This window comes from Sceloporus undulatus, chromosome 2, assembly GCF_019175285.1.
Source record: "Sceloporus undulatus isolate JIND9_A2432 ecotype Alabama chromosome 2, SceUnd_v1.1, whole genome shotgun sequence".
Lineage (NCBI taxonomy): Eukaryota > Metazoa > Chordata > Lepidosauria > Squamata > Phrynosomatidae > Sceloporus > Sceloporus undulatus.
In genome coordinates, this window is record NC_056523.1 from 311,177,093 (window position 1) to 311,204,335 (window position 27,243).

The window sequence follows — 27,243 nt, forward strand, 5'->3', positions numbered from 1 at the left end:
GAATATTATTATTATTATTATTATTATTATTATTATTATTATTATTATTATTATTATTATTAACCTTTATTTATGAAGCGCTGTAAATTTACACAGCGCTGTACATGCAATCTTTTTAGTTAGACGGTTCCCTGCCCTCGGGCTTACAATCTAAAAAGACATGACACAGAAGGAGAAGGGAGTGGTGGAGGGAAAGGGTAAGAGGTCCAGCAGTTCCTCTCTACCTCCAAGGCCTGGACCAAGGCAGATGGACTGGAGGGAGGGCTTAGCTTCATAATGGATGGTTAATCGTTTTCCAGGGAAAATACATACTCTCAAGTAGGATAATGCATATACAGTACATAGCAATAAAGTGCACCCGTGCCATACGCGGGCGCGCCATACGCGGCCTTGAGCATACGCGCTCAAGCCGTGGGGTGGAAGGGGCGGTGTGTCCCATTCAATTGAATGGGCGCATGTGCCCGTTGCGCCCCGCGCCGCCGCGCACGAGCTCCATTGTTTCCAATGGGGCTCGAGCATAGGCGGAATTCACCTTACGCGGAGGGATCCAGAACGGATCCCCCGCGTAAGGCGAGGACGGACTGTACAGGAAATGGTTTGATAAACAGGCACCAAAAGAACATCAAATAGTAAGCGACAATTATGCAATGCTTGAGTTTTGAAGCTGGTTAAAGAAGTGATGGCTCTTGCTTGTGGGGGAAGAAGGTTCCAGGAGGGAGGGGCAGCAAGTGAAAAGGGGCGAATCCGGGATGGGGCAGAGGAAATCCTGGGCTGGGACAGCAGACCTTGACTACCAGAACGGAGGGCCCGAGTGGGAAGGTGAGGAGAAAGAAGGTCTGATAAGTAAGGAGGGGCCAGTCCATGGAGGCCTTTAAATGTCGACAGCAGGATCTTATACTGAATGCGGAAAGGGAGGGGGAACCAGTGAAGGGATGCCAACACAGGAGAGATGTGGTCAGAGCAGTGGGTGGAAGTGATAATGCGTGCAGCTGAACACTGAACAGAGATTAAAGGATGGAGGTGAGAAAGAGGAAGCCCAGCCAGGAGGACGTTACAGTAATCAAGTCGTGAAATCACTAGGGCATGGACCAGGATCTAGGCAGTAGAGGCGGAGATATATGGTCGGATTTTGGCAATATTGTACAAAAAGAATCTACAAGCCTTGGCTGTGGTCTGGATCTGAGGGATACACGACAGAGAAGAGTCAAAGATAAAACCAAGACTGCGGGCTTGCTGGACTGGTTGAATAGAAATGTTGTCCACAGAGACAGAAAAGGAGAGTTGAAGGGTGGGCTTAGGAGGAAAGACAAGAAGCTCTGTCTTGGACATGTTAAGCTTCAAACGCGAGACAGCTGTGAGGCAAGACAAAACTTGCTGTTCAAGCCTTGGAGAAAGGTCAGGGGCGGAAAGATACAGCTGGGTGTCATCGGCATACAGATGGTAGGAAAAGCCAAGAGAGCTAATGAGTTTTCCTAAGGACAGTGTGTAGAGAGAAAATAGAAGGGGACCCAGAACAGAGCCTTGGGGAACTCCAACAGATAAGGGAACAGGAGAAGAAGTCTGGCCCCCTGCAACTACTGCAAAAGATCTGCCAGACAAGTAAGATCTAAACCAGTCGAGAACAGGTGTGTGATGAACAAACTGTTGGCCTTGCAAAAGTGAATCAGCCACCCTTTTGCTTCATTTCATATTTTGACCCTAGGCCAATACAATTTTTTATTCTGCTGTTTCCTGCTTTTCCATTCTAATTGTCTGTAATTAACAAGAAGTCCTGTTCTGATTTGTGATAATTTCCTCCTGGACTTTAGCACAGAATCTTCAATTCTACCTTCTTCTTCTTCTACCTCTGTAGCTGAAACATAAACTTGGATTGTGCTTATATTGATGGGTAGAAATCATATCTTATTGATATGATTCAGTCAGACTTTGTGTTATATCCTTTGACTGTTTTTGCTACATCTCTCCGTGCTATTAATGCCACACTATTTCTTTTTAGTTTTTCATTTCTTGAGTAAAACACTGCATAATTATCTGACTCCAAATATCCCTTTCCTGTCCACTTTAGCTCATTTGCCCCAAGTATTGCACTATTCATACTTTCCATTTCTTGTTTTACTCTATCTAGCTTTCCCTGATTCATTCTTCTATTCCATGTTCTTAATAATATGTGTTGTGCATCTTCAGACTAGCCTTTCTTCTCGGAACATATCAACAGCTGAACATCTAAAGAGCCCTGGTGTTCTAGTGGTTAACTGCAGGTCCTGCAGCTCCAATAGGTCCACTCAGCCTTCCATCCTTTCGTAAATCAGTAAAATTAGTACCCAGCTTGTTGGGGGTGATTGGCTTACACATTGTAAACTGCTTAGGTAATGCTAGTTTACTGATAAGTGGTATAGAAATGTACTTGCTATTGATATTGCTATAATGTCTTTTCGGCTTGAGTCCAGTTACATCATTAGCCACAGTGCTACTCATAGTTGTCCTCTGCTCTTTCCCAATAACTTGTTGAGTGCCATCTGACCTGGGAGTTTCATCTTCTGGCACTATATCTTGTTTCATTTTGGATTGTCTCATCATAAAGTTTTTATGGTAAAAGACACTCAAAAGGGGTTTACCGTACCTCCTTCGGTGCAGTACTAACAATTGTGGTGCCACTGCTGTTGTCTCTGTGAGATCCTCTGCCAGTGTCACCCCTCTTCACAACTGCCCAGTAGCTGTTTGGCACATTTAGTCTGGCTCCTTAGCAAAAACCTGTGTGACATGGAAGACCCTATCAGCAGCACTATGACTGTCAGCATAGCCTCTTGCCTCACAGGAATACAAAATCCCACTCCCCTGCAGAAAGGTAGAGCCATTGGTGAGATATGAAGGGTACAACTGGCTAAACAGGCAACATCTCTGTGTTATAGTGATGAATGACAGGTGTATGAAGCAAATACTACTATTATGGCCTGCTTGTAAACTTTGTTTATCACTGGTCACTTCTGATAGAAGCAAAAAAACAAAACAAAACCAAGAAGGAATTTGATTATTCATTGTGATTTGCAACAAAGAAGTGGTATCTATTTAATTTTAGTGGCTTCACAGAAACATTGAATGTCTGATGTGGAGCCTAAGGAACTTGCTTCTTCTAAAATACAGAAATTTGTGTCAATTAAAAAAATTCCCATTGAGTTTGTATCACATCCTAGATCTGATGAAGGAGCCGCTCATTTTCTATAGTAGGAAGGCTACTGTTGACCCTTTTGGGGAGGGGAAGGGGTTGCATTTATGGGGTTTATTGTTCTGTAGCTGGCAAGGAGATGTTGGCAGAAGCTTGTAACCATTTATTTTCTGTAATCACTTTAGAAAGAGTGTGGTAGTTAAAGGAATACAGTGTAAAAACTGTAATGAGAGCTACAGTTTGTGAAGAAGAGAATTTGCTTTCTTTCTTGTTAGTCATTTGTCAATGTGATTTATCCTGTATTTTTACTGTAATGTTAATCCAGGATCACAGGCAGTTAGATTTATACCTTTTCTCAGTTGTAGTGAAGGAACAACTAGCAGCTGCATTAAACTTGGCAATGTAAGGAAAGAAACTCAAGTGAATCAGAGAGAAGGAATTTCCCTCCTAGGGTCAAAAGGAGCTGGATAAGCAAAGGAATCTTACCCCTTAAAGTAGAGACTGGAAGCCTCCCTCTCTGCCAGGGTAGCGTTGCTTTGGGGGCATGTGAGGTGCATGTTGGTGGTGAACTGGATCAGAGCCAGTGTTTTCTGGAGACACCCCTGTTTTTGTTCTTTCTGCCACTCACTTTTCCCTCTTCCCTTCTCTCTTCCTTTCCACCTGGCAATTGCTGGAAGAGGAATAGATGTGTCTTGCAGGAAGGCTGAACTAACTGATCACAAAGCCTTTTTGAATTGGGCAAACTGCTGATATGAAATTAGGAAAGAGCTGCATGTTCCCCTAAAGGGCTCAAATTGACCACCTTGAATTAGGTCATGTTTACTTTACAAATTAAAACCTGGCATATTTATATTTTTGGCTTGTTATTGTTGTGTGCCTTCAAGTCATTTCATATATAACCTGTCATGGGGTTTCTTGGTAAAACTTGTTCAGAGGCCGTTTCCTTCCTCTGAGGCTGAGAAAAGTTAGCTTGCCCAATGTCACTCAGTCAGTTTCCATGGCTGAATGGGGATTTGAACTTAATCTCCAGAGTTCTAGTCCAGTGCTCAAACCATTACACTATGCTGTCTGGGGAACAGTCACTGTCAAATTTATTTATTGAAATTAAAACATCTTACTTTTTAGTTAAAAATAACCTGCTTAAGGTGCTGTTATAGTATTGTTGTCCCTCTGTGAAACCTAACATACCAAAATTCCTATTGGAATCTCAGCACTTTATGAAATTAATTATAGCTAGAATACTGTCTCAACTTAAATTGTTGAATGGCAAGTCAACACATAGGTAAATCCCATTGATTCAGTGGGTTTACTTTAGGTAGGATTAGCAACACACTTCAGGTGTATAATCCCCAGTGTGTGACGGTTTTTCTTTAAAGCTGATGCAGAGTCCTTAAAAATCTGTTTTCCCCAAAGCATTCTGCATGTGTGCATTGTAATGGTACTGTTATGAAAACTGCATATGGCAAGCTTCTTCTTACAAAAAGGCCTTCTCTCGCCTCTTGAAACAGAAGGAATATGTCTTTGAAGACAATGTCTGCTGTGATACAGGCATGTCCCACTGCATAACAAGGCATTTCTTAATTCAGAAGCTTCTGGTACTCATTTGCAAGTTTTGCCAGTTTAAATGTGTGCTGGACATTATGTCTTCCATAACCATTCAGCTGAGGGTTTTGCCCTACCTCATACATCCTGCTGTATTCTCTCTGTTGAAATTTGTTCATACAAACTCAGAAAATTACTTAAGATAACTATCTCAAAGCACTCAAGTTTAAATTGTGAACATTTTAGTTAAGTGTACATTTAATTTCATTAATTTCTTCTAAGTATAATTGAGTTAATTTACATTTGCAAAAACAAAAATGGAAAAAAATTGAACAGTTTTCCTCTATAGTTTTGCTGTTTCACACTATTTTTTCACATGCTTTTCAATTTCTTGTTGTAATATGACTGTGTTATATGGTCAAATTGTAATTCTGTACAGGAACCACAACATCAATATACTTAAGGAAATATACCATGGTAAAGTGTCATTCATTTACTTAAATTGATTGACTTTTTTTCTTTTGGTACAAAGTATGGCTATGTAAAAGACAGTAAACATTAATATGATTATATCTTTTTTGTTGTTCAAAGTAGATTTGGTACTGTCAGAGCCCTTTTGGCTGTGACTTCCAGTGTGTGTCAGGGAGGGAACTGAAGTCAATGGTAGAAACTGATTTACTGAAAAGAGCACCACACTTCTGTAGTTGGTGTTGGTGTTTTCCTGTTTTCCTCAACATGACATATAAATCAACATGTGCAAAGCTTCCTCACACTAGGTCAGATTGTTGGTTCATCTAGTGCAGTGTTTCCCATTTTTTGGTTCCCCATTTGTTTTGGACTTTGGTCTCAGAACCCCCAGCCAACTTGGAGTTAGGAATTATTGGAGTTGAAGTCCAAAACATCTGGAGAACCAAAGGTTGGCAACCATTTATCTAGGGTCTACTCAGATTGGCAGCCACTCTCCAGGACTGTAAGCAAGATATTTTTCTCTCCACCTATGTTGGCGATGAGCTGCAGGCTTGTATACTTCCTGCCTGCTCTAGTTGCCAATATTTCCCATGGTGATCTCATCTCAGACCTCATCTCACCCTTTGGAAATCTTTAAAATAGACTGCTAGGAAATGCCATTGACCTTAGGAGGAGATAAGGGCTCTTCAACATGCATAAATATTGCAAAATCATCTCAAGTGTTCACAGTGTCCAGACGCTGTGTAATTTCATCACAGATGGTGCTCTCTTCAAGATCCCCAAGTTGCATTTATTGAATCTTTGCCTAACACTTGCATTCTAAAATAAAAATTGTATTTCAAGGGTTCAGTGCCCATAATGTAGATCGGATTTAAGGCAACAAGATACCAACAGTTCCTGCTATTTCTCACTATACTCATAAGGTGGTAACCTTTGTCTCTGGATTGTGCTACTTGAGATGGCATAATGGCCCCCTATCAATGAATATTCTTCCATACAACAACAACCCCCAGCTAGCAATCTATGTGTCAGGTGAAAGATCTGGCTTTCTTTCTTTCATGCTAATCTTCTATATATAGATGTTAATTTTTCAAGTGGTGGAATGTAGTTTCCATGCAGCTGAACCTCAGAGGTTTTAGTTGGGGACAAGGGCATAAATGTCCTTCCCAAAAATCATAAAGTGATGTGGGACATTCAGGTGAAGATTTTGCACTAATGCTTATGCTTAATATTGTTATTATATTTATTTATATCGCACCTTTTTTCCAGTCTGGGACTCAAGGTGATTTACAAAAGAGAGCCTTAAAATTCATATCATACAAAAATTAAAAATATTATTAAACTAACAGTAGAAATAAGATCAGTTAAAAGAAAAGAAATAAATAGGATGATACATTCTGGAAGGTTTTTTTTTCCTCCTGAGAAATCAGCTATCAAAGGGTAATTGAGGTCATCACCTTCCTATGAAATGCTAGCAGGGAGGGTACCAGGCTAACCTCTCTAGGAAGGAAATTACAGTGGTTGGGAGTAGGCCCTTTCCCATGTTGCTACCAGATGTACCTGTGAATGTGCTGTGACAGAGAAGGGCCTCCTTAGAACATCTCAAAACATAGGCAGGATTGTATGGGAAAATAAGGTTCTTCAGATAATCTGGATCCAAGCCAAATAGGGCTTTGTAGGTCACAATCAGCACTTCAAATTGTGCCCAGAAACACACTGGCAGTCATTGTAAGGAAGTTGTGTGCTCCCTGTAGCTAGCCCAGGTTAACAATCTGGCTGTGGCTCTGAACCAGCTGAAGTTTCGAACCACTCTTCAAAGACAGTCCTACGTAGATCACATTATAGTAAACCACATGGGATGTAAGTAAGGGATGCATAATTTTAACCATATCTAATTTCTCAAGGAGTAGGTTTAGCTGGCAGACAGCCTTAACTGTGCAAGTGCACTCCTAACCACCAGTGAAATCTAAGGCCTGTTACAGACAGGCCAAAATAAAGCTGCTTCGAGTCACTTTGGAGGTATGGTATTTCAATTACATGCGTCCTAAGAGTCAAAAGCCGCAACCAAAGCCACGCTCCAGTCCTAAGGATGTGCGCTTTGGTTGTGGGCTTTTGGCATGCATCATTGAAATACCATACCTCCAAAGTGACTCGAAGCAGCTTTATTTTGGCCTGTCTGTAACAGGCCTTAGCTTTCTGGCTCAGGGTTAAATCTAAGAGTACAACCAATCTGCAAACCTGCAGCACATGCTGAGTCTTTATATTCTGATCTGCCCTTTAATTGACCAGGACTGCCCCTGTCTTATCTGGATTAAGTTTCAATTTGTTCAGCCTCATCCAGTCCATTACTGATGACAGGCACAGGTTTAGAACCAAGACACTTTCCTTGGATTAAGGTGGAAAAGAATACAGTGCGCCCTTATTATTCATGGGGGATCCATTCTGGACCTCCCCATGGATAGTAAAAAATGCAGGACCTTAAGTCCTGTTCTTTTCAATGGGTGTGTGCTCCTACTTGCGCCACCATGTGCACACGCACCCATTAAAAAAGCTAGAGTTTGCCATCCACGGAAGCTCAAACCACGGATGGCAAGCCTGCAGTTGGCGTGGGCGCACTGTAATAGGACTGGGTGTCATCTGCATACTGATGGCATCACACAAAGGTAGGTGAAGGTTTGTTAGTGTTCATTTTTCTTCCTTAAATTAAAGTCAACAACAAAGAACCTGGAAATCCCACTGCCCCAGAAGCATGCTTTGAAAATGATGCCCAGAAATGCCCCACATCATCACATAGCTTCACAGCCATTAAATTATTATTATTATTATTATTATTATTATTATTATTATTATTTGTGGTATTTATACCCCGCCCTTCAGCCCTAAAGGCTATCAGAGCAGCTTACAATTATTATTTTTAATTAAACCCCAACATATTTCTGGGGCATTTCCAAAACAAGCCACAGCTGTAGAAAGGATACCAAGTAGAAGCAGGCCTATCAACAGTCCAGAGGCTTGCCTCTTTCTTCCTATGCTTTACTGATGATTTAAAAGAAACAGAGGCAACAGAAACACTATTCAGTTTTTGCAAAATATCTCCATCCTACCCTATAGCCAATGAAATCATTTAAACAATTAGTGTTTCTCTATTCAGTTGTCTGGAGGTGGTTCTTATCTGCTACTGGGGACATCAACTGGTTGTGTATATTTCTGTTATATCTGCTAAAGAAACCCTGTAAGTTGCTTTCAAGACTTTTCTTAGCACATCAGTTACAATATCAAAATTGAAACAAATAATACACTATGACTTCAGTTATAAAATAGACAAATAAGTCATGTTTTCAAAATGGGTAAGTGAAGCATGAACAGAAAAGTTAAGGACATGACCTGAGACTGGAACACTGGTCAATTGACCAGGCAAACCACAGTGAAAATTCACCAATAGTCTCCTTGTATAAATTGCATCTTACTTTACTTGCTTGCTTACTCATTTATTTATTTTGTATTATGGGGTTATTCAATTCAATTAGGATAACCAGATGCAAAAGAGGATAGTGCAGAAGAGAGAGTTTCAGTGTGTCATGCCAAGCTGCACCTCCTGGAATTCCCTTTTCTACATAACTAGTCAAGGAACAGGAGGTCTTCAACATCACCTTTCAGTGTCTTGAAATACTGGGGTATTTTTCCCTGATGCAAAAAACAAACAAACAAAACAATGTGTTTTGTATACTAGTAGATGATACTGATGCTTTCTACAGACCTTGAAGAATGCTTTAAAACAGCTGCAGGACAAAATGTTTTGGGCTTTTTCTTTTAGCCCTTAAAGATCATCTTTCCCCATGTTGAAATGTGGGTTCTACTGAATGCTTGGAGGGAACACACCCTGCTGTCCACCCCTGCAGCTATCAGAGTGTTTCCCATAAAGTTATCCCATGTTTAGCAGTAGATACCTACTATCCCATAACTCTTTCTGACCTGATGCTTAAGTCCCATGATCTATTTTCACCTACAGACTGTCTTCTTCACTTGCTGGCATCACTAGACAAGAGGCTCAAATTATATAGAGAAACATAGAATCATAGAATCATAGAGTTGGAAGAGACCACTAGGGCCATCCAGTCCAACCCCCTGCCATGCAGGAAATCCAAATCAAAGCATCCCTGACAGATGGCCATCCAGCCTCTGTTTAAAGACCTCCAAGGAAGGAGACTCTATCACCCTCCGAGGGAGTGCATTCCACTGTCGAACAGCCCTTACTGTCAGGAAGTTCCTCCTAATGTTCAGGTGGAATCTCTTTTCCTGTAGCTTGCAACCATTGTTCCGGGTCCTGTTCTCTGGAGCAGCAGAAAACAAGCTTGCTCCCTCCTCAATATGACATCCTTTCAAATATTTAAACAGGGCTATCATATCACCTCTTAACCTTCTTTTCTCCAGGCTAAACATCCCCAGCTCCCTAAGTCGTTCCTCATAGGGCATGGTTTCCAGACCCTTCACCATTTTTGTCGCCCTCCTTTGGACATGCTCCAGTTTCTCAATGTCCTTTCTGAATTGTGGTGCCCAGAACTGGACACAATATTCTAGGTGGGGCCTGACCAGAGCAGAATACAGTGGCACTATTACTTCTCTTGATCTAGACACTATACTTCTATTGATGCAGCCTAAAATAGCATTGGCCTTTTTAGCTGCCGCATCACATTGTTCACTCATGTTCAACTTGTGGTCTACTTGGACTCCTAGATCCCTTTCACACGTAGTTTCATTCAGCCAGGTGTCACCCATCCTATATCTGTGCATTTTATTTTTCCGCCCTAAGTGCAATACCTTACATTTCTCTGTGTTGAATTTCATTTTGTTAGCTTTGGCCCAGCTTTCTAGTCTATTCAGGTCATTTTGAATCTTGATCCTGTCTTCTGGGGTATTAGCTATTCCCCCTAATTTGGTGTCATCTGCAAATTTGATAAGTATGCTCCCAATTCTGTCATCCAGGTCATTGATAAAGATGTTGAATAGCACTGGGCCCAGGACAGAGCCCTGTGGGACCCCACTGGTCACTTCTCTCCAGGATGAAAAGGAGCCATTGTTGAGCACCCTTTGGGTTCGGCCGGTCAACCAATTACAGATCCATGTAACAGTTCCTTTGTCTAGCCCACATTTTACCAGCTTGTTTGCAAGTATGTCACGGGAAACCTTGTCAAAGGCCTTAGTGAAATCAAGATATACTATATCCACCGCATTCCCTTCATCTACCAAGCTGGTAATTTTATCAAAGAAAGAGATTAGGTTTGTCTGGCATGACTTGTTTCTCTGAAACCCATGTTGACTTTTTGTGATTATGGCATTGCCTTCTAGATGTTCACAGACTCTCTGTTTAATGATCTGCTCCAGAATCTTTCCTAGTACTGATGTCAGACTAACTGGACGATAATTGTTGGGATCCTCTTTTTTCCCCTTTTTGAAGATGGGGACAACGTTTGCCCTCCGCCAGTCTGCTGGGATCTCTCCAGTTTTCCAGGAGTTTTCAAAGATTATTGCCAATGGCTCCGATATTACATTTGCCAGTTCTTTTAATACCCTTGGATGGAGTTCATCTGGTCCCAGAGACTTAAATTCATTTAGATTAATAAGGTGTTCCTCTACTATCTCTTTACTTATTCTGTGCTGAAATTCCCCTATTCTGTCCTCTGCTCCATTATCCTCAGGTTGAGCACCCTTTTCTTTTTCTGAGAAGACTGAGGCAAAGAAGGTGTTGAGTAATTCTGCCTTTTCTCTGTCTTCTGTTAGCATTTTGCCATCTTCTCCACGAAGTGGCCCTACTGTTTCCTTCTTTTTCCTCTTGCTGCGGACATATCCAAAAAAAGCCCTTTTTATTGTTCTTAACCTCTCTAGCAAGCCTGAGTTCGTTCTGCGCTTTAGCTTTTCTGACTTTACCCCTACACATGCCTGCTATTTCTTTGAATTCCTTTTTTGTGATTTCCCCCTTTTTCCATTTCTTATACATGTTCCGTTTCAAACTCAGCTCGGTTGAAAGTTCCTTAGTCATCCATCCTGGTTTCTTGAGACACTTCCCGTTTTTCTTTCTCACTGGAACTGTTTGAAATTGTGCCTTCAGTATCTCTCTTTTGAGAAACTCCCATCCGTCCTGAACTCCATTATTTTTTAGTATTTCTGACCATGGAATCGCTCTCAATACTTCTCTAAGTTTACTGAAATCCGCTTTCCTAAAGTCTAGGATGCGTGTCTGACTATGCCTGGCTTCTCCTTTCCACTGTATTACAAACTCCAGGAGAACATGGTCACTTCCACCTAATGATCCCACCACTTGCACCCCATTAACCAAGTCATCCTTGTTGGTTAGGATCAGATCTAAAATAGCTGACCCCCTTGTTGCCTCTTCCACCTTTTGGACCATGAAATTGTCTTCCAGGCAAGTGAGGAATTTGCTAGGCCTTGAGGATTTTGCTGAGTTTGACTTCCAGCAAATATCAGGATAATTGAAGTCGCCCATCACTACTACATCTCTCTTTTCTGACTGTGTGGTCATCTGTTCTAGAAAGATATCATCCAATTCCTCCATCTGACTTGGGGGTCTGTAGTAGACTCCCACCGTAACATCCTTGTTGTTTCTCTCCCCTTTGATTCTTATCCAGATGCTCTCCACCTGGCTTCCATGATTGATGTCCAGGATCTCTTCACTGGTGTAAATATCTCTGACATATAGTGCTATTCCTCCTCCTTTCTTATTTGGCCTATTTCTCTTAATAAGGTTATACCCCTCTATTTCCACATTCCAATCATGAGACTCATCCCACCAGGTTTCAGTGATGCCTATTATATCATATTTGCTTTGTTGTACTAGGAGTTCGAGTTCATCTTGCTTATTTCCCATGCTCTGTGCATTAGTGTAGAGACATCGCAGACCATGGTTCCCTTTTACTTGCTGCCTGTGCAAGTTTTTTTGCCTCCCACTGTTGGGTCCTTGCACTGTTTGCCTTGTCTCCTCTATGTCAGTTTGACTATTTTCACCATCCCTTTCACCTTCCTTAATATTGTCTCCCTTCCCCACGGAACTCAGTTTAAAGCTCTCCTGATCAAGTTCTTGAGACTGTTGGCAAAAACATTTCTTCCAACTGGCGTGAGATGCAACCCGTCTGTTGCAAGAAGTCCCTCCTCATGGAACCACAGCCCATGATCGAAGAATCCAAATCCTTCTCGGCGGCACCATCTGCGAAGCCAGTTGTTCACATCCGCGATTTTCCTCTCCCTTCCTGGACCATGCCCTTCAACTGGCAGAAGAGACGAGATGACAACCTGTACATCCATTCCTTTCAGCTTCCTACCAAGCGCCTCATAATCCCTTTTGATGTTCTGAATGCTGTGTCTTGCAGTATCATTAGTTCCCACGTGGACCAAAAGGAAGGGGTATTGGTCAGTAGGCTTGACCAGTCTTGTCAGCCTCTCTCTGTCACATCACGGATCTTTGCACCTGGAAGACAACACACCTCTCGAGACATCTTGTCAGGCCTACAAATCACTGCTTCTGTACCCCTCAGCAAGGAGTTATTCTTCTTGTTCCACAGCCTGAACAGGTTATGAGTCTGAGTGGCAGAAGAATACAGAAGAATATATTTTCACCTAGGGGTGCAAAGGTCCTTCAGTGTCTCTCCATGGCTGAAAAGGCAGCTCATGGAGTACTTGACATGGAAAATACTTGAAGATGAAATAGTTCAAGCAGCTTCTTACCACTTCACATTTCTATGCAACCTACCTAGGCTGGTGTAAGTTAAAAATTAAAAAGCAAACTCAGTATGATTTGTAGACTTCATATAAAATAGAGTTGCATAAAATATGGTTTTAGGACAAGGGTGGAGAACATGTTGCCTCCAAATTGTATTAAATTCCAACTCCATCAGCCCTATCCAGCATTCTCAAATGTGAGGATAGAAACCCTGATGCAATATCATCTGAAGAAGACTACATATTCTTCATCTCTCCTAAAGGAGAGTCTGGGTCTGCCACATGCTTTCTTCTAAGAATGTGGCAAACCCAGCCTATCATCACAATGGCAAGGTCATGAGTCTCCAGGAGTCAGGAATTCCACTGAGTCCATTGCAATTTTCTCTGTGGAAATAGGGCGTCCATGTGCTCGAAGGCATATTTTGTCATTAGCATAATTTTGTGCTCTTTTTAAGCTGTTCCAATAAACAAATGTTTTACATACTTGACTATTTGAAAATATTTGATCAATCAAACACCATCCCTTGCTGAGGTTGCTACAGGAACGCTGGATGGATAATAATGCTGTTTTGGCAGACTTTTTATTTCCATAACTGCTGTTTTTCCACAATCTTCTTGCAGGTTTGAGATGACTGGAAGGGTGACTCATTTATGTCTTTTATCTTAGAACCAAAAATGAACGCATCCTTACTCATCGAAACATGTGGAAAAATTGTAATTAATTCATTTTTCCAGTAATACAAAATAACTGGTATTTTACTGGACACCAAGAAAGTGCATCTTAGAATCACAAGATTCTATGGGAGTAGCCAGACAGAGAAAATATTGGGGCTTCTGCTTCTTGATCAAAAGAGAAGATGAAATCTGCACTTGTCATGAGAGGGACACTTGTTGAAATTCTTCTGCATGGTTCAGGATGCAGGAACCCTGCCCTCTTTTTTTCCCTAGTGATCCATGCCTCCTCATTATGTGACCAAAATATGATAGCCTCAACTTGATCATCTTGGCTTCCAAGGAGAGGTCAGGTTTGATCTGTTCAAGGACCCATTTGCTTGTCTTCTTGGCTATCCACAGTATCCTAAGTACTCTTCTCCAGCACCACATCTTGAATGAGTTGATTTTATTTCTGTCTGCTTACTTCACTGCCCAGCTCTCACATCTGTACATGGTAATTGGCAATACAACAGTTTGAACAATTCTGACTTTAGTGCTCAGTTGTATGTCTTTACTCTTCATGATCTTTTCTAGTTCTTTCATAACTGTCCTTCCCACTCCTAGTTTTCTTATTTCTTGACTGCAGTTACCATTCTGGTCAATGTTTGATCCTAGGTACAGTAATTCTTTAACTATTTCAATTTCCTCATTGTCTAGATTGAATTTATGTATTTCTTCTGTGGTCATTATTTTTGTTTTCTTTATATTCAACATTAAACCTGCCTTTGCAATTAGCTGCACTTCATTGCCCCAGCTATGGTTGGCAACTGCCAACTGCCAGCAAGAGAAAAATAACAAACATCACAGAATAAATCAAGTTCCAGCTGCTTAGTCCTCCTTATTGAAGTCTTTGGTGCCCAGAGACCACAAGGTGGATAGCCAGATTATGACACCAGAGAAAACCAATGACAAGGACATGAAATGCTACCTCAGTTATCCTGGCACCATATGGACGGCATGTGTGTCAACGTCCCCGTGCCTGAATATGATTTCCTGTGCGTGAACATGATACAAGCATTCTAAAGAAAGAAGAAAGGTATTTTCATTGGCAACAGTCTCCCATTGTTACCAATGAGGTTATTTCCCTTCAAAGCAGATACCAGCTAAAAGAGAGAGATTTTCCTAAGGGTAGAAGAAGCAGAAGGAGGGCTTGCCTGCTTCACCCATTGCACAGATGATACAGTTTGCTTTTGTTTTTTAGAAATCTGCATAAACTAGTTTATGCACAAGGAATTCAAGCTTATTTTAAAGCTTACCATGTAGAATGGAAGAATAGCTTATTTATATATTTAGCCTGTTTATACCCTGCACTTAAGCCAAAAAAGACTGCAATGGATATTTCATTTACTCTCACACATACAGGAATACATATTCTTTCACACATACGTTTACACATCCCTTGCTAACATCTATTCGTACCAACTTGTTTGGGCCCTTTGTTCCAGGAAATGTTGGGCTAAATCTTGTATTTGTCTTAAGTAAAGTAGATCCATTGAAATCAATTGGAAACTATTTATTTCTTCTCTCGGTAAGACTAGCATTAAATTTAAGCCCATTATCTGAAATGGAAAGGATGCTTAGTGCCTCCACAGTCTGTCTGCTGATGGGAAGACAATCAAGTCAAAGGCAAGATAGGATCAGCTTGAAGAGATGTGAACTAGTCATACAGGCCTGATATTCTGCATTTTCAAACCATGATGATAAGGTTCTGATATTTTAAAAGTCATGTACTCAATCAGCTCAGTGAAATCTTTTTTAAAAAATTAATGTTGTGTTTTGGTCCTAAGAAAACTGAGGGGCTGAACAGACAGCCTGAAAGGGGCGGCTCCGTGCCGCCCCTGGAAGCACAAGGTCGGAGACATGGCAGCCGTATACCACTCCCCCAACCCACTGTAAAAAGGAGCTGCGAAATATGGCTCCTATTTCTGGCGCTATAGGGGTGCCATAAGGGCCATGGTGCAGCCTTATGCTCCTCATGCATAGCGCCATGAAAGCGCTGCACACAAGTGACGTCATCATGGCATGCACCGTCTGTATGGGTGTGCACCAAGTTGGTGCCCGGGATGCGGTCAAGCTGGCACAAAGTGCCAGTCTGTCCAGGCCCGGAGTTTGAATATGAACATCAAATTTGAGAGGGAATAAGGGAAAATAAGACAAAACCCACTATGAAGTGGGAAATAATAGCATGATTTTGATAACAAAGACAAAACTGATGGGCTTCTCTTTCATGGTGATCATCCAACAGGAGACTTGTAGTAAATGTAACCCTGAGATGAAGCACACAGATGGATTCCTTGTAGCTCAACAATGACAGTGCTGCTCTAAAACACAAACTTATTTATTTGCTTTGAGGATTTGTAGTAGACAGTGACATTTCATTTAGCTCATGCCATTTAACTAAAAAAGCTACAAAAGAGAAACATTTTTCACCCCCTGGCTGCTTCAGAAAACATGTTACAGAACAGGATTGCCCTGTTGTTCCAGCAGAGCAGGAGTTTTGAGCGAGGCCCAGAATCAGCAGGAGTGGAAAAGAGGTAGGGAGCTAGGGGAGGGCAATCATTAAACCAACAAATCAGCCAGCAGAATCAGGAAAAAACTTGCTTTCTCCAAAAAATTAAAAGCTTAATGGGAAGAGAGTATTTTCACAGTCAGTGAGGTGTTCTGTGCAAAACAGACAATTCATAATTTGTGATGTCTGTCATGAGCAATGATGACAGATTATTATATTAATGTCCTGTCCCTATCCAAAATGAGAGTTAGTGGATTCTGTGAGTAATATGTAACTCAAGTCCAGTAACTGTTGGAGACATAGAGGGAATTCAAGAGAAACCTTAACAGACATCATGTCTGTCTACTCTCTGTTGACAACAGATTCCTAAAGGCAAGCTGAGATTCTCCCTGTTGCTGCCAGTTACATTTTTACAAGCATGCTGACTGACCTAATAGTTGCCTGTGTTGGCAATCTGATATGTCAGTTTTGGACTTGGGGGTTGGTGGTGTTGGGGATCCAGTAGTGCATCCTTACATTTTTATGGGTGTGAAGGTCTGTGAATAAAAGTAATTTACTGAGTACTTTTGTACCTGTGACCAAAGTCTGCTCTTGGCTCCAAACTTGAATGAAACTTGTATGTCACTGTCAGATGGGGGGAGGGAAGCTTTATTTGATACTTTAATATGTATACAGTTCAGCTTTGATTCTTTAATGAGTAAAAGCTGTTTTGAAATTTCCATTTGAGATTTTCTTCCAAATTTTATATGTTTAATCCCTACATGTAAGCTTAGGCCAGGTACACAGGCAGGAAGTGGCATGTTGCCGCCGATACTACAATTCCAGAGCATGCAGCAATCACATGCTCCGGAACCCTAGTCCATATGGGCGGCAGCATCATGACGGTGTCCCATCCACATGGGTGGTGGCATGGTGACAACATCACCATGCAGCGTCTGCACGTCCACGCCAGGAAGAGACATCATAAGGGCTGCAGTGCAGCCTTTATGACATCTCAGGAAGGAGCTGCATTTCGCAGCTCCTTCTTAGAGCATATCATTCCTGTGGCAACCAAACAGTCACAGGAACGATCCAGAGGAGAAAGGGGCCGCCCCTTTCTCCTCATGGATGTTGGGGTGTCCGGGGGCATGAAGCTGCACAGACACCACTTTTCCAGGCCAAAGGGGAGTGGCATTTTTGCCGCTTCTCTTTGGCTGGGAAAAACGCCAGATTGGGGCCACAGGTTGACCATCCAGTTACTGTGGCCCCAATCCAGCGCTTCGAGGAGTGGCACAGACCCGCCCCTTTCAAGCTGGTCTTTACAGCCCCTTAATGCAACAGTATAGTAATAAGTTGGTGGAAATTTGAATCTGCTAGGAATATTGAAAGGAGAAATGTTCAAACACTGTAAAGAAGGCTACAGGGCAAAGTTTGTCCAAAAAGTGTCATATGAAGAATGATATTCAATGGAATTGATCAACCTGAATCAATGTGGATTGTAGTGGATTAAGTGCTGGTCTAAGATTCCGGAGGACCAGGGTTCAATTCCTATTCAGCCAGAGAAACCCACTGCATGACCTTGGGCAAGTCATATTCTCTCAGAGGAAAGCAATGACAAACCTCTGAATAAATCTTTCCAAGAAAGCCCTCTGATAGTGTCCCTGTAACTCAGAGTCGATTTAAAGGCATATAACAACAATAAGAAAACTACCATCTTCAGTAAGATACAGTTGATTGCAAATGTTGTAATCTGCAATGGTTATTTTTTTTAACTAGTTTATATGAAGTTGTGATTTGCTGAACTTTGCAGACAGCTCCTTTGTTACGGTGCAGTGTATTAATGAAGCTTTGCTTTGTTTCTAGGTTAACATGTTTGTGGAAGGATTTCATGATGCTATTATCCTGTATGTTCTGGCTTTGCGGGAAGTTCTGAAGAATGGTTTTACTAAGAAAGATGGAGAGAAGATTGTCCATCAGACATGGAACAAGACTTATGAAGGTAGGCACAGTCAAGTGCCCTTGATTCTTATGCTTCCATTTTTGGAAAGGGCTGTAACTTTTCTACCTTTGGAAACTTAATAAAAGGTTTTGTTCCCAAACTTTTTGTTCAGAGGTCCTGGAAAATTAAAATCTGAAATCACGTGCTGATATCATACCATGACCTTGGACAAATCACATGCTCTCAGCCTCAGAGGAAGATAAAGGCAAGCCCACTCTAAACAAATCTTCCTAAGAAAACCCCATGGTAGAGTCACCTTAAGGTCACCATAACTCAGAAACAACAACATTATTAATTAGTCATATTTTTCATACACCTATAAGACAAGTTCCCTAAGCATCATACCTAAAAACAAAGAGCCATGGAAAGCCAAATAAAAAGCTTATCTTGCCCAACATTGGCCCCATACAGACGGGCCAAAATAAAGCTGCTTCGAGTCACTTTGGAGGTATGCTGTTTAAATGATGCATGCGTCCTAAGAGTCTGAAAGCCATGCCAAAGCCACGATCCAGTCCTAAAGACTGGAGCGCATCTTTGGTGCAGCTTCCAGACCCTTAGGATGCATGCATCATTTAAACAGCATACCTCCAAAGTGACCTGATGCAGCTTTATTTTGGCAGTCTGTATGGGGCCATTGTCTTCTCAAAGTGGCTAACCAAAATATTTGAGATCTACTATGGCCAGAAACAGACGGGCCAAAAGTGCTGCCTTTGGGCCAATCTGGGGACATGGTGTTCAGATGACATATGCCCCCAGATCATGCCCAAGCCCAGATGCAAAAGGATTGTAAAAAAAAAAAAAGTGCTCCTTGCTGGCAGTCCATTGCAGACTGCAGCAGTGACCAGCCTCAGGACCACAGCATCATACATAGACTCATATGATCTTTATACTGGAGATGATATACAGAGATAGAAATTTATATTTGTTTATTCCCCACCTTTTTATGAGTCCAGGACTCAAGGCAGCTTAAAAAATTTAAAACAGATTACAGGCAAAAATTTGCATTAAACAGAAATTTAAAAATATAATTATACTATGGTAGAATAAAAGGAGTTAAAAGTATGAACATCAATAAGAAAAGTCGATTAAAAAAACATGGCTAGTAAAAGAAAAACAGCAACTATAGACAATAGAACACAGTAGAAACAACAGAAGCCAGCAATACTTTAACCACCATTAACGTTTTCTTCAAACATTGCAATAGTACAATTAAACCTTACAATAGAAATCTCAAAAATGCAACTCAGCATAAAATCAAAATATACAACTACCAAAAAAATTAATAGGAAATTCACAAGATTTAAAGCAGCCTGCAAATATAGTAGTTAGACCCATGACTAAATAGGGCAGGGGTAGGCAACCTGCGGCCCGCGGGCCGGATGCGGCCCGGCGAGGCCTTGGGAACGGCCCCAGCCTGGTCCTGCCGCCGATTGCCGCCGGGGCCTTTGAGGGGCAATTGTCTATAGAAGCCTCAGAAACATGCATTTATATTAACATTTTTTAAAAAATCAGCAATTTTTTTCACGTGTCCTCCATTTTTTTTAAAAAAAGTGTCTTCCATTTGAAAATTTTGTCCTACATTTGTCCTGGTTTATTTATATATTTAATTTTAAATTTTTTATTTATTTTTTGGCTTCGGCCCCCCAGTTGTCTGAGGGACAGCAACCCGGCCCCTGGCTCAAAAAGATTGCCTACCCCTGAAATAGGGACTAAATCACATGTCTAAAAGCCGAGAAGGATAATAGTAATCTTGATCAAGTGCCAATAAGGTAGCAAGGCAAGAGAAAGGCAGGCTTTCGGGGGACAGCCAGGGTGGCTATTACTGAAAAGATTTTATTTCTCTCATGACCATCCTTTACAATTAAGATTAAGGGAAGCACTTGGAGCTGGGCCTTTGTTGATTACATATATGGCAATAGGTGTTGCATAAGGCCTGCATGTACAAAGCCATAGAAAGCTTTATAGGTGAAGCCCAGCACTTTGATTTGGGCCTGGAAACAAATAGCAAGCTGTCACAAAGGAAAACTAATGTGTTTTCAATTTTCCAAAGTTTCCCGGTCACTATAAGAAATAAATTATAGGACCATGTGAATATTAGGTTCCTTTAAAAAGTGAAAGACAAATGTGTGACTCCGCACTCATGGTACAGTATGTCATTCTTAACTCCCAAAAGAAGTGGTAACTAGCAAGAAGTTTTCCATATATGCAATGAGAGCATTTTATCACTTGTTTCACTCCATAACCTTATGTCTCTGTTGTGCCTGGAAAGTTCTCTCCTGCCTCCAGCTGTCTGTACCAATAATGTGTTCGTGATTGGAGATATTTCAAGATTTCCGTTTAGTATTTCAGACTGTGTGTGCCAGACACAGCCATTGTTCCCTGTGTCCAAACTGTTGACCCCTTTCCCTTACTCCCATTGAACAGAATTTAGAATCTATTAGTATTCTCATGCTCTGGAGCTAGTACATACATACATTAAACTTTGTAAATTCAGCAGAATCTAACACCAAGCTGCTCTTAAGAGATCCATTTGTCATTTCTCACAGGGTAAGATACCAAGATTTCCAGTGGAAGTACTTAAACTAAAGGAAATGTTCCCTTTAGATAAGAAACTAACAGTGAGTTCAGATACTGGAATAGTTTAAAAAAAACATCATGGGAAATTTTCTCAGCTGCATTTTCTCATCACAGTGGAGCAATGCCCTTGGGAGATGGAAGTTACAGGGATGAAACGGGTGCTGGACAATTTCGCTCAGTCCATATTTTTAAGCAGACCAAGATGTACTATTACTTTAACCACCATTAACATCATCTTCAAACATTGCAACAATACAATTAAATGGATCAGTATGAACTTAATATGGGAATCAGAATCCACTTATACTTCAGACAACATACTGAATTTTGTGATGGAGTTCCCAGTTCAAAGACTATACACACAAGTCTGTATGTCTGTGTGTCTATGTATGTATAAAACAGGACAGATCTGATTTATAATTCAAGAGGAGCAACACTTCTATGGACTATAATGGGATGATTTGTCTGACACTAGTTGAAAATAACAAACAAGTGATAAAGTTCTTAGCCAGAAGCCTTTACATACTCAGCTACAAATTTATCTGTATAATCTAGGCCCCACTATGACACAGTTCAAAACATGGCAACCGAAAGTAATATGTCATTTTAAATAAAAATTATATCATGCGGTATCATACTGTATACAGATGTAATGTACTATACATGAGATATATGAAGACCATGGTGTGATGTCTAGAATACTGGATTTGGATTATGGAGACACAGATTCCTATTCAGTTAGGACAGTGGTTCTCAACCTTCCTAATGCCATGACCCTTTAATACAGTTCCTAATGTTGTGGTGACCCCAGCCATAAAATTATTTTCGTTGCTACTTCATAACTGTAATTAAAAATATGTGTTGTCCAATGGTTTTAGGCAACCCCTGTGAAAGGGTTGTTCGACCCCCCAAAAGGGTCACAACCCACAGATTGAGAACTGCTGAGTTAGGAGATTATCATACAGCCATTTTTGCCCAAGCCGTGCACAGGATTGGATCAGGCCAGAACAGGGAAGAACAAGTGATATCACATACAAAATTGCTGCTGCACTGCCGGCTGACCATCTCCTGTCACCCAGCCATGCTCTGCCAGCCTATTTTGCCAGTACGGAAAGTTTCTGTAACACCAAAATTGCTGAGAGAAGCATGACTGGGGAACGGGCGATGGTCAGGCGGCAGCACAGCAGCAATTTTGTTTGTGATATCACCTGTTGTTCCCCTTTCCGGCCTGATCCCATCCCGTGAACAGTTTGGGCAAAAATGAGCATGCAATAATCTCCTTAGAAAGCCTTGTGCAAGTTGCTGTGTTTCAGCCTAACCTATCCCACAATTATTATAAAGACAGAAGAGTGAGAAGGGCACCTATGCTTCAAGGGGCTTCCAGTCTCAAATAGCTGACAGCATTCCACAAGCATATTAGTACTGAGTACATGAAGATTCATTTTTATTATTATATATTATTATTTAGACAAGCAGCATCTGATCCTCAGAGCTTCATGGACACAGACTTTACTGTGTATCTTAAATTTTCCTCAGTTGGTGTTCTAGAATAGGAATTCATTCCTCCCTCCTGCCCCCATTTCTATTATCCCTCTAAACAGGCTGAGAGTATTATATATTTTTGAAGAAGAAATGTTAGGAATTTTAGAAATGCAGACACAGAGGTGAAATTACAATTTCTTTCAGAATGCCAACAAAAGTGCTGGAAGACTGATTATGTTTCCTGCCATATCAGTCTATAAAAATTCTGCCTTCTCCTCTTTTTTTTTTGTTTTGTTTTTCTTGGAAGCATTCTATATTTTCAACTCATTTTTAAAAAATTTCTCACATGCCATTCTTTAGGCATTGCAGGGCCAGTATCCATAGATGCCAATGGAGAAAGATTTGGGGATTTTTCTGTAATTGCAGTCACTGATCCAGAAACTGGAACCCAGCAGGTAAGCTTAAGAATAAACTTAATTATAAATGATAGTTTGGGACAATGCAGTGCAGGTCAGGAAAACCAAAGGGTGCATCAAAGAATGCCAGGACAATCTGATCAGATTTAAGCCAGTGGAGCTGGACCAATTTCAATAGAACTGTTTGTTGTTGTTGCTGGTATTTTATTTTTCTTCGAGAAGGCTGGTACACATGAATATAGGTAGCTACACTTTATCCTCACAATACATTTGAATTGATTCTCTTAAGGTTCCTTGATGAATTTCATGTAGTATTACTATTTTCCAATGGATATACAATTGCTATATCAGTTTTGCTCTTTGAAAGACTTTGGTCCAAAACACACTGCAGAAATAATCCAGTTTGAGACCACTTTATCTGCCCTGGTTCAGTGGTAGGGAATTCTGGAAACTGTATTTTTGTGAGACATTTAGCCTTCTCTGTCAGAGAGTTCAGGTGCTACAATAAACTACAATTTCCAGGATTCCGTAGCACTAAGCCAAGGCAGTTAACGCGGTCTCAAACTGGATTAATTCTGCAGTGTGTTTTGGACCTTTGAAGAATTATTTTTCCTAAAGGGTTTTCAAGTATGTTGATTTTATTATATTTACTGTTGGCTTTTAGACTATCAGTCTTCCTATATACAGTATATTCATTCTACCCACCTCCAGGCAAAGATTCTTAAGAGTAGCATGTTATTATTATTTTTTAAATAATATTTCATTAAACATTTTAAAAATCACTTAAAATTATCAAACAATATCCAAATCTTACAGTCATAACTTTACACAAACACGTATTTTCAAACATACATACTGTTTTACAATCCTTACTTATCATTTAATATATTTGGCAAAGATGGCCTTCATCTACTCTTCCCTTTCCATATAAAAGAGAAGCGTTATTATTTTGAATATTATAATTTTTGATTGGTATTCCATTATTTGAACTATGTTGCCAGGTTTGATTATGGCAGTCATCTGTAATGGTCTTGGCTTGAAATCTTGGTATTTGTGTAGTTATCTCTTTGTTTTCTTCATTTAGAAACAGTTAAAAGAAAATAAATAAGTTAATTATCATCATTGTGGATTTCTCTCCTGTTATGGGACTTACAACCAGGCAACACATTATGTCAAAATTTCTTAAGTTCTCAAGTTACTAATATATAGTAAGATACAGTGGGACCTTGTTATCTGCTGGAGTTTGGTTCCAGGACCCCTCGTGGATACCAAAATCCATGGATTCTCAAATCCCATTAAATACAATAGTAAAATGGTATCCCTTATATAAAAAGTCAAAATCAAGCTTTGCTTTTTTGGAATTTATGGTTTTTCAGATCATGAATGATTGATTCCCTGGATAAGGAATCTGTGGATACAGAGGACTGACTGTACATTAGTCCTTGAATTTTTTAGTTTTGGTAAACCAGTTCAAAAAATATAGATATATCTACAGTAGATGGCTGAAAGACCCTTCCATCCAAACCATTCTGACAGTGTCCTGTTCAGATGACACACGGCTGAAACCTTGGTTCTGGTGTGAACAGTCTGGACAGCATCTGGAACATACAGCACCAGAACTGGGATAGAACACTCTTACTACGCATTAAAAACCCTTACCTTTCACTCCTTTCATCAGTCTAGTTTGGTCAGGTGTCATCTAGAATACTGCATCCAGTTCTGAGCACCACAATTCAAAAAGGATGTTAACAAGTTGGAGCGTGTCCAAAGGAGGCCAAGCAAAATTGTAAAGTGTCTAGAAGCCATGCCCTATAAGGAAAGACTTAGGGAGGTGGGCATGTTTAGCCTAGAGAAGAGGTGATATGATTGCCCTGTTTAAGGGATGTCATGTTGAGGATGAAGCAAGCTTGTTTTCTGCTGCTCCAGAGACTAGAACGCAGAACAATGGATGCAAACTGCAGGAAAAGAGATTCCACCTCAACATTAGGAGAAACTTCCTGACAGTAAGCTGTTCAACAGTGGAACACACACTCCCTCGGTGTGTGGTGGAGTCTCCTTCTTTGGAGGTTTTTAAAGAGAGGCTGGATGGCCATCTTGTTGGGAGTGCTTTGATTGTGTATTCCTATATGGCAGGGGGTTGGACTGGATGGCCCTTGGGGTCACTTCCAACTCTATTATTCTGTGATTCCTAGTGTTCCAGGAAGATCCAGAGCCCTCTGTTTCTATGCCGGGGCACTGTCAGGACCCCCCTCTGACATTGTCACCAGTCACTTGCTGTGTATACTGGTTCAATTCTATTTTAATGCCCACTTTTATATGTTTTAATTGTCTTTTAATTTGTAAGCTGCTTTGTTGTGGGGAAAGCAGGATATAAATATAATAGTAACAATAATACTAATCAGAAGTAAGCAACTCTTTGGGGCAGTGGATGAGCCATGCAGTTCAGCAGGATGTCCATGTAGACAGCGGCCCTGGTGCAGCAGCAGAGGACCAGGTAATGATGAGTGGTTGCTGCAGCTCTGGAGCTAGGATATTCTGGCTCAAGTATCCTGGCCAGTGAAGACAAGGCATGGGTTTTATAAAACCCAAATAAAAGATGTCGAAAGAGAATTATGAAGATGATAAAGAAGTCTTCTGAGGAAGGGCTGAAGAGTACAGCATGTTATGCCAACACCTATAATAATGGGATTGAGCAGAAAGGAGCAGTTTGACTTCAGTCTCTGCAGATATTCATGTGCAGCTTTCAACTAGGACAGGAAGTCCAGTGGTTGCATGATCATTCTTTTTGTATATTTAGCACATCCTTTCCATTTCCCTTAAAAGCCTTTCTCATTTCAGATTCTGGTTTCTTTTCCTTTTGCATTTCTTGACAACATTCATTTTGCTAGGGTTGACCTTGTCATGGATTGTCAAGCTCACCCCTCTTTGATTATGTTGGTGGCATGGTTTGTTTATGTGGCAGGTTCCTTCCCAATGGTCATGAAAACTTTAGTTCCTAAATAGTATATGCCCAAGCAGGTTGCACCTGGAATCATCCTTATCTGATGATTTGGTGCTTAAAACTTGAAGTTTATTTTTTTTAAATTAACAAAAATTTAAATAAACATATATTTCAGAAGACTTTCAGCTACAACTTCAGGAGGGAGTGGAAATCCAGACTAGGGCCATGGGACCACCATAGGAAAGAAGTTGAGTGAAGCCACACACATCACAGTGAGGCTTCACTCACTGTTCAGAAGATACATTGGTAGGCTCTGTACCATAGGCCAAGGAAGCAACTTAGTGTTTACTGTTGTTGTTTGCTGCCCTCAAGTCGGTCCCAATTTATGGCGACCCTGTGGATGAGGGATGTCTCCAAGATCCCATGTCCTCTACTGCTCTGCTCAAGTCCTGCAGACTCATGCTCATGACCTCTCTGATTGAGTCCATCCATCTAGTGTGCAGTCTTTCTTTCTTCTGCTCTCTATCTATCCTAGCATTATTATCTTTTCTAATGAGTCATGCTTTCTTATCATGTGGCCAAAAAACAACAGGTTCAGTTTCATCATCTTGGCTTCCAGGGAGAGTTGAGGCTTGATCTGTTCAAGAGCCTGTTTGTTTGTCTTTTTTACTGTCCATGGTATTCTCAGCATTTGTCTCCAGCACTACATTTCAGATGAATAGATTTTCTTCTTATCTGCTTTCTTCACTGCCCAGCTCTCACATCAGTACATGGTGATGTAGAATACAATGGCTTGTGCAATTCTAACATTAATGCTTAGTTGCATATCTTTACTCCTTAGATCTTTGGCTTCACAAATATGAAGCCTACCAATGGGAAGAATGATTGATTCAAAAGCTTTTCATATGTCAGTATCATTTCAGGGACATCTGCTTTCTGCAAATCAAAATCTAGACATTTTTGACTAAGTGTTGTAATTATTAGTATCATTTCATGTTGGACTTCAGTCAATTTTCTGCTAATCAAAATTTATGGCTTAACAAGTAATTGTTTGATATGTGTGTGTGTTATATATAACAGAGATTGAGGTAGAGAATATGCCCCGGCTTTCTTTTTTTTCCTCCTAGGAATAAGTTGATCTGAAAAGTGTTGCCATTTTGCTGAATTTCCCTCCTTCACAGGTTATTGGGAACTATTATGGAAAACAGGGACGGCTTGAGATGTTTCCAAACGTAAATTATCTCTGGGAACACAAACTGGGAATGGATGACAGCAGAGGTTTGGAACACCCAAGCAATACACCCTGTAAATCATGTAAGTTTAGTGTGGCAAACTTCTTTCTAAACATGTAACAGACAGCAGTCAATGTTGGAAGACTGTGCTTGTTTTATTGTATTGAACTGTACACCCACCCAACTTGATTATATGCAATCCATTGATCTTAGAATAGATTTATGGGTAATATTCACTGGTACCAGCTTGGAAGCACAGATTACCAACCAAGCATATATTTATGGGTTTTTTTACAACACGCATATAACATTGAAAATACAGGGATGATACAGTCTTCATCTGCATAGACATAAATCAGACCATAAATTCCAGTTTTTAAACCTTCTGCAAAGGAATCTTGTATTACCTTTGAGACTTACTGTGCAAAAGAAGTTGTAGCATAAGCTTTCATACTTTCACAGAGGCTTCTGAGGAAGTAGACCAGGGCTC

The 27,243-nt window shown here is 40.7% G+C and overlaps 1 protein-coding gene across 1 annotated transcript in view; it reads left to right on the top strand.

Annotated features, from left to right (window-relative positions):
- Positions 1 to 27,243, top strand: part of NPR3 (natriuretic peptide receptor 3) — an 84,697-nt gene that overhangs the window by 49,640 nt on the left and 7,814 nt on the right. Inside the window, exons 5-7 of the mRNA XM_042447845.1 lie at positions 17,970 to 18,105; positions 22,525 to 22,619; positions 26,703 to 26,835. Of these exons, the coding sequence (XP_042303779.1) occupies positions 17,970 to 18,105; positions 22,525 to 22,619; positions 26,703 to 26,835 (364 nt within the window). The remainder of the gene's footprint in view (positions 1 to 17,969; positions 18,106 to 22,524; positions 22,620 to 26,702; positions 26,836 to 27,243) is intronic.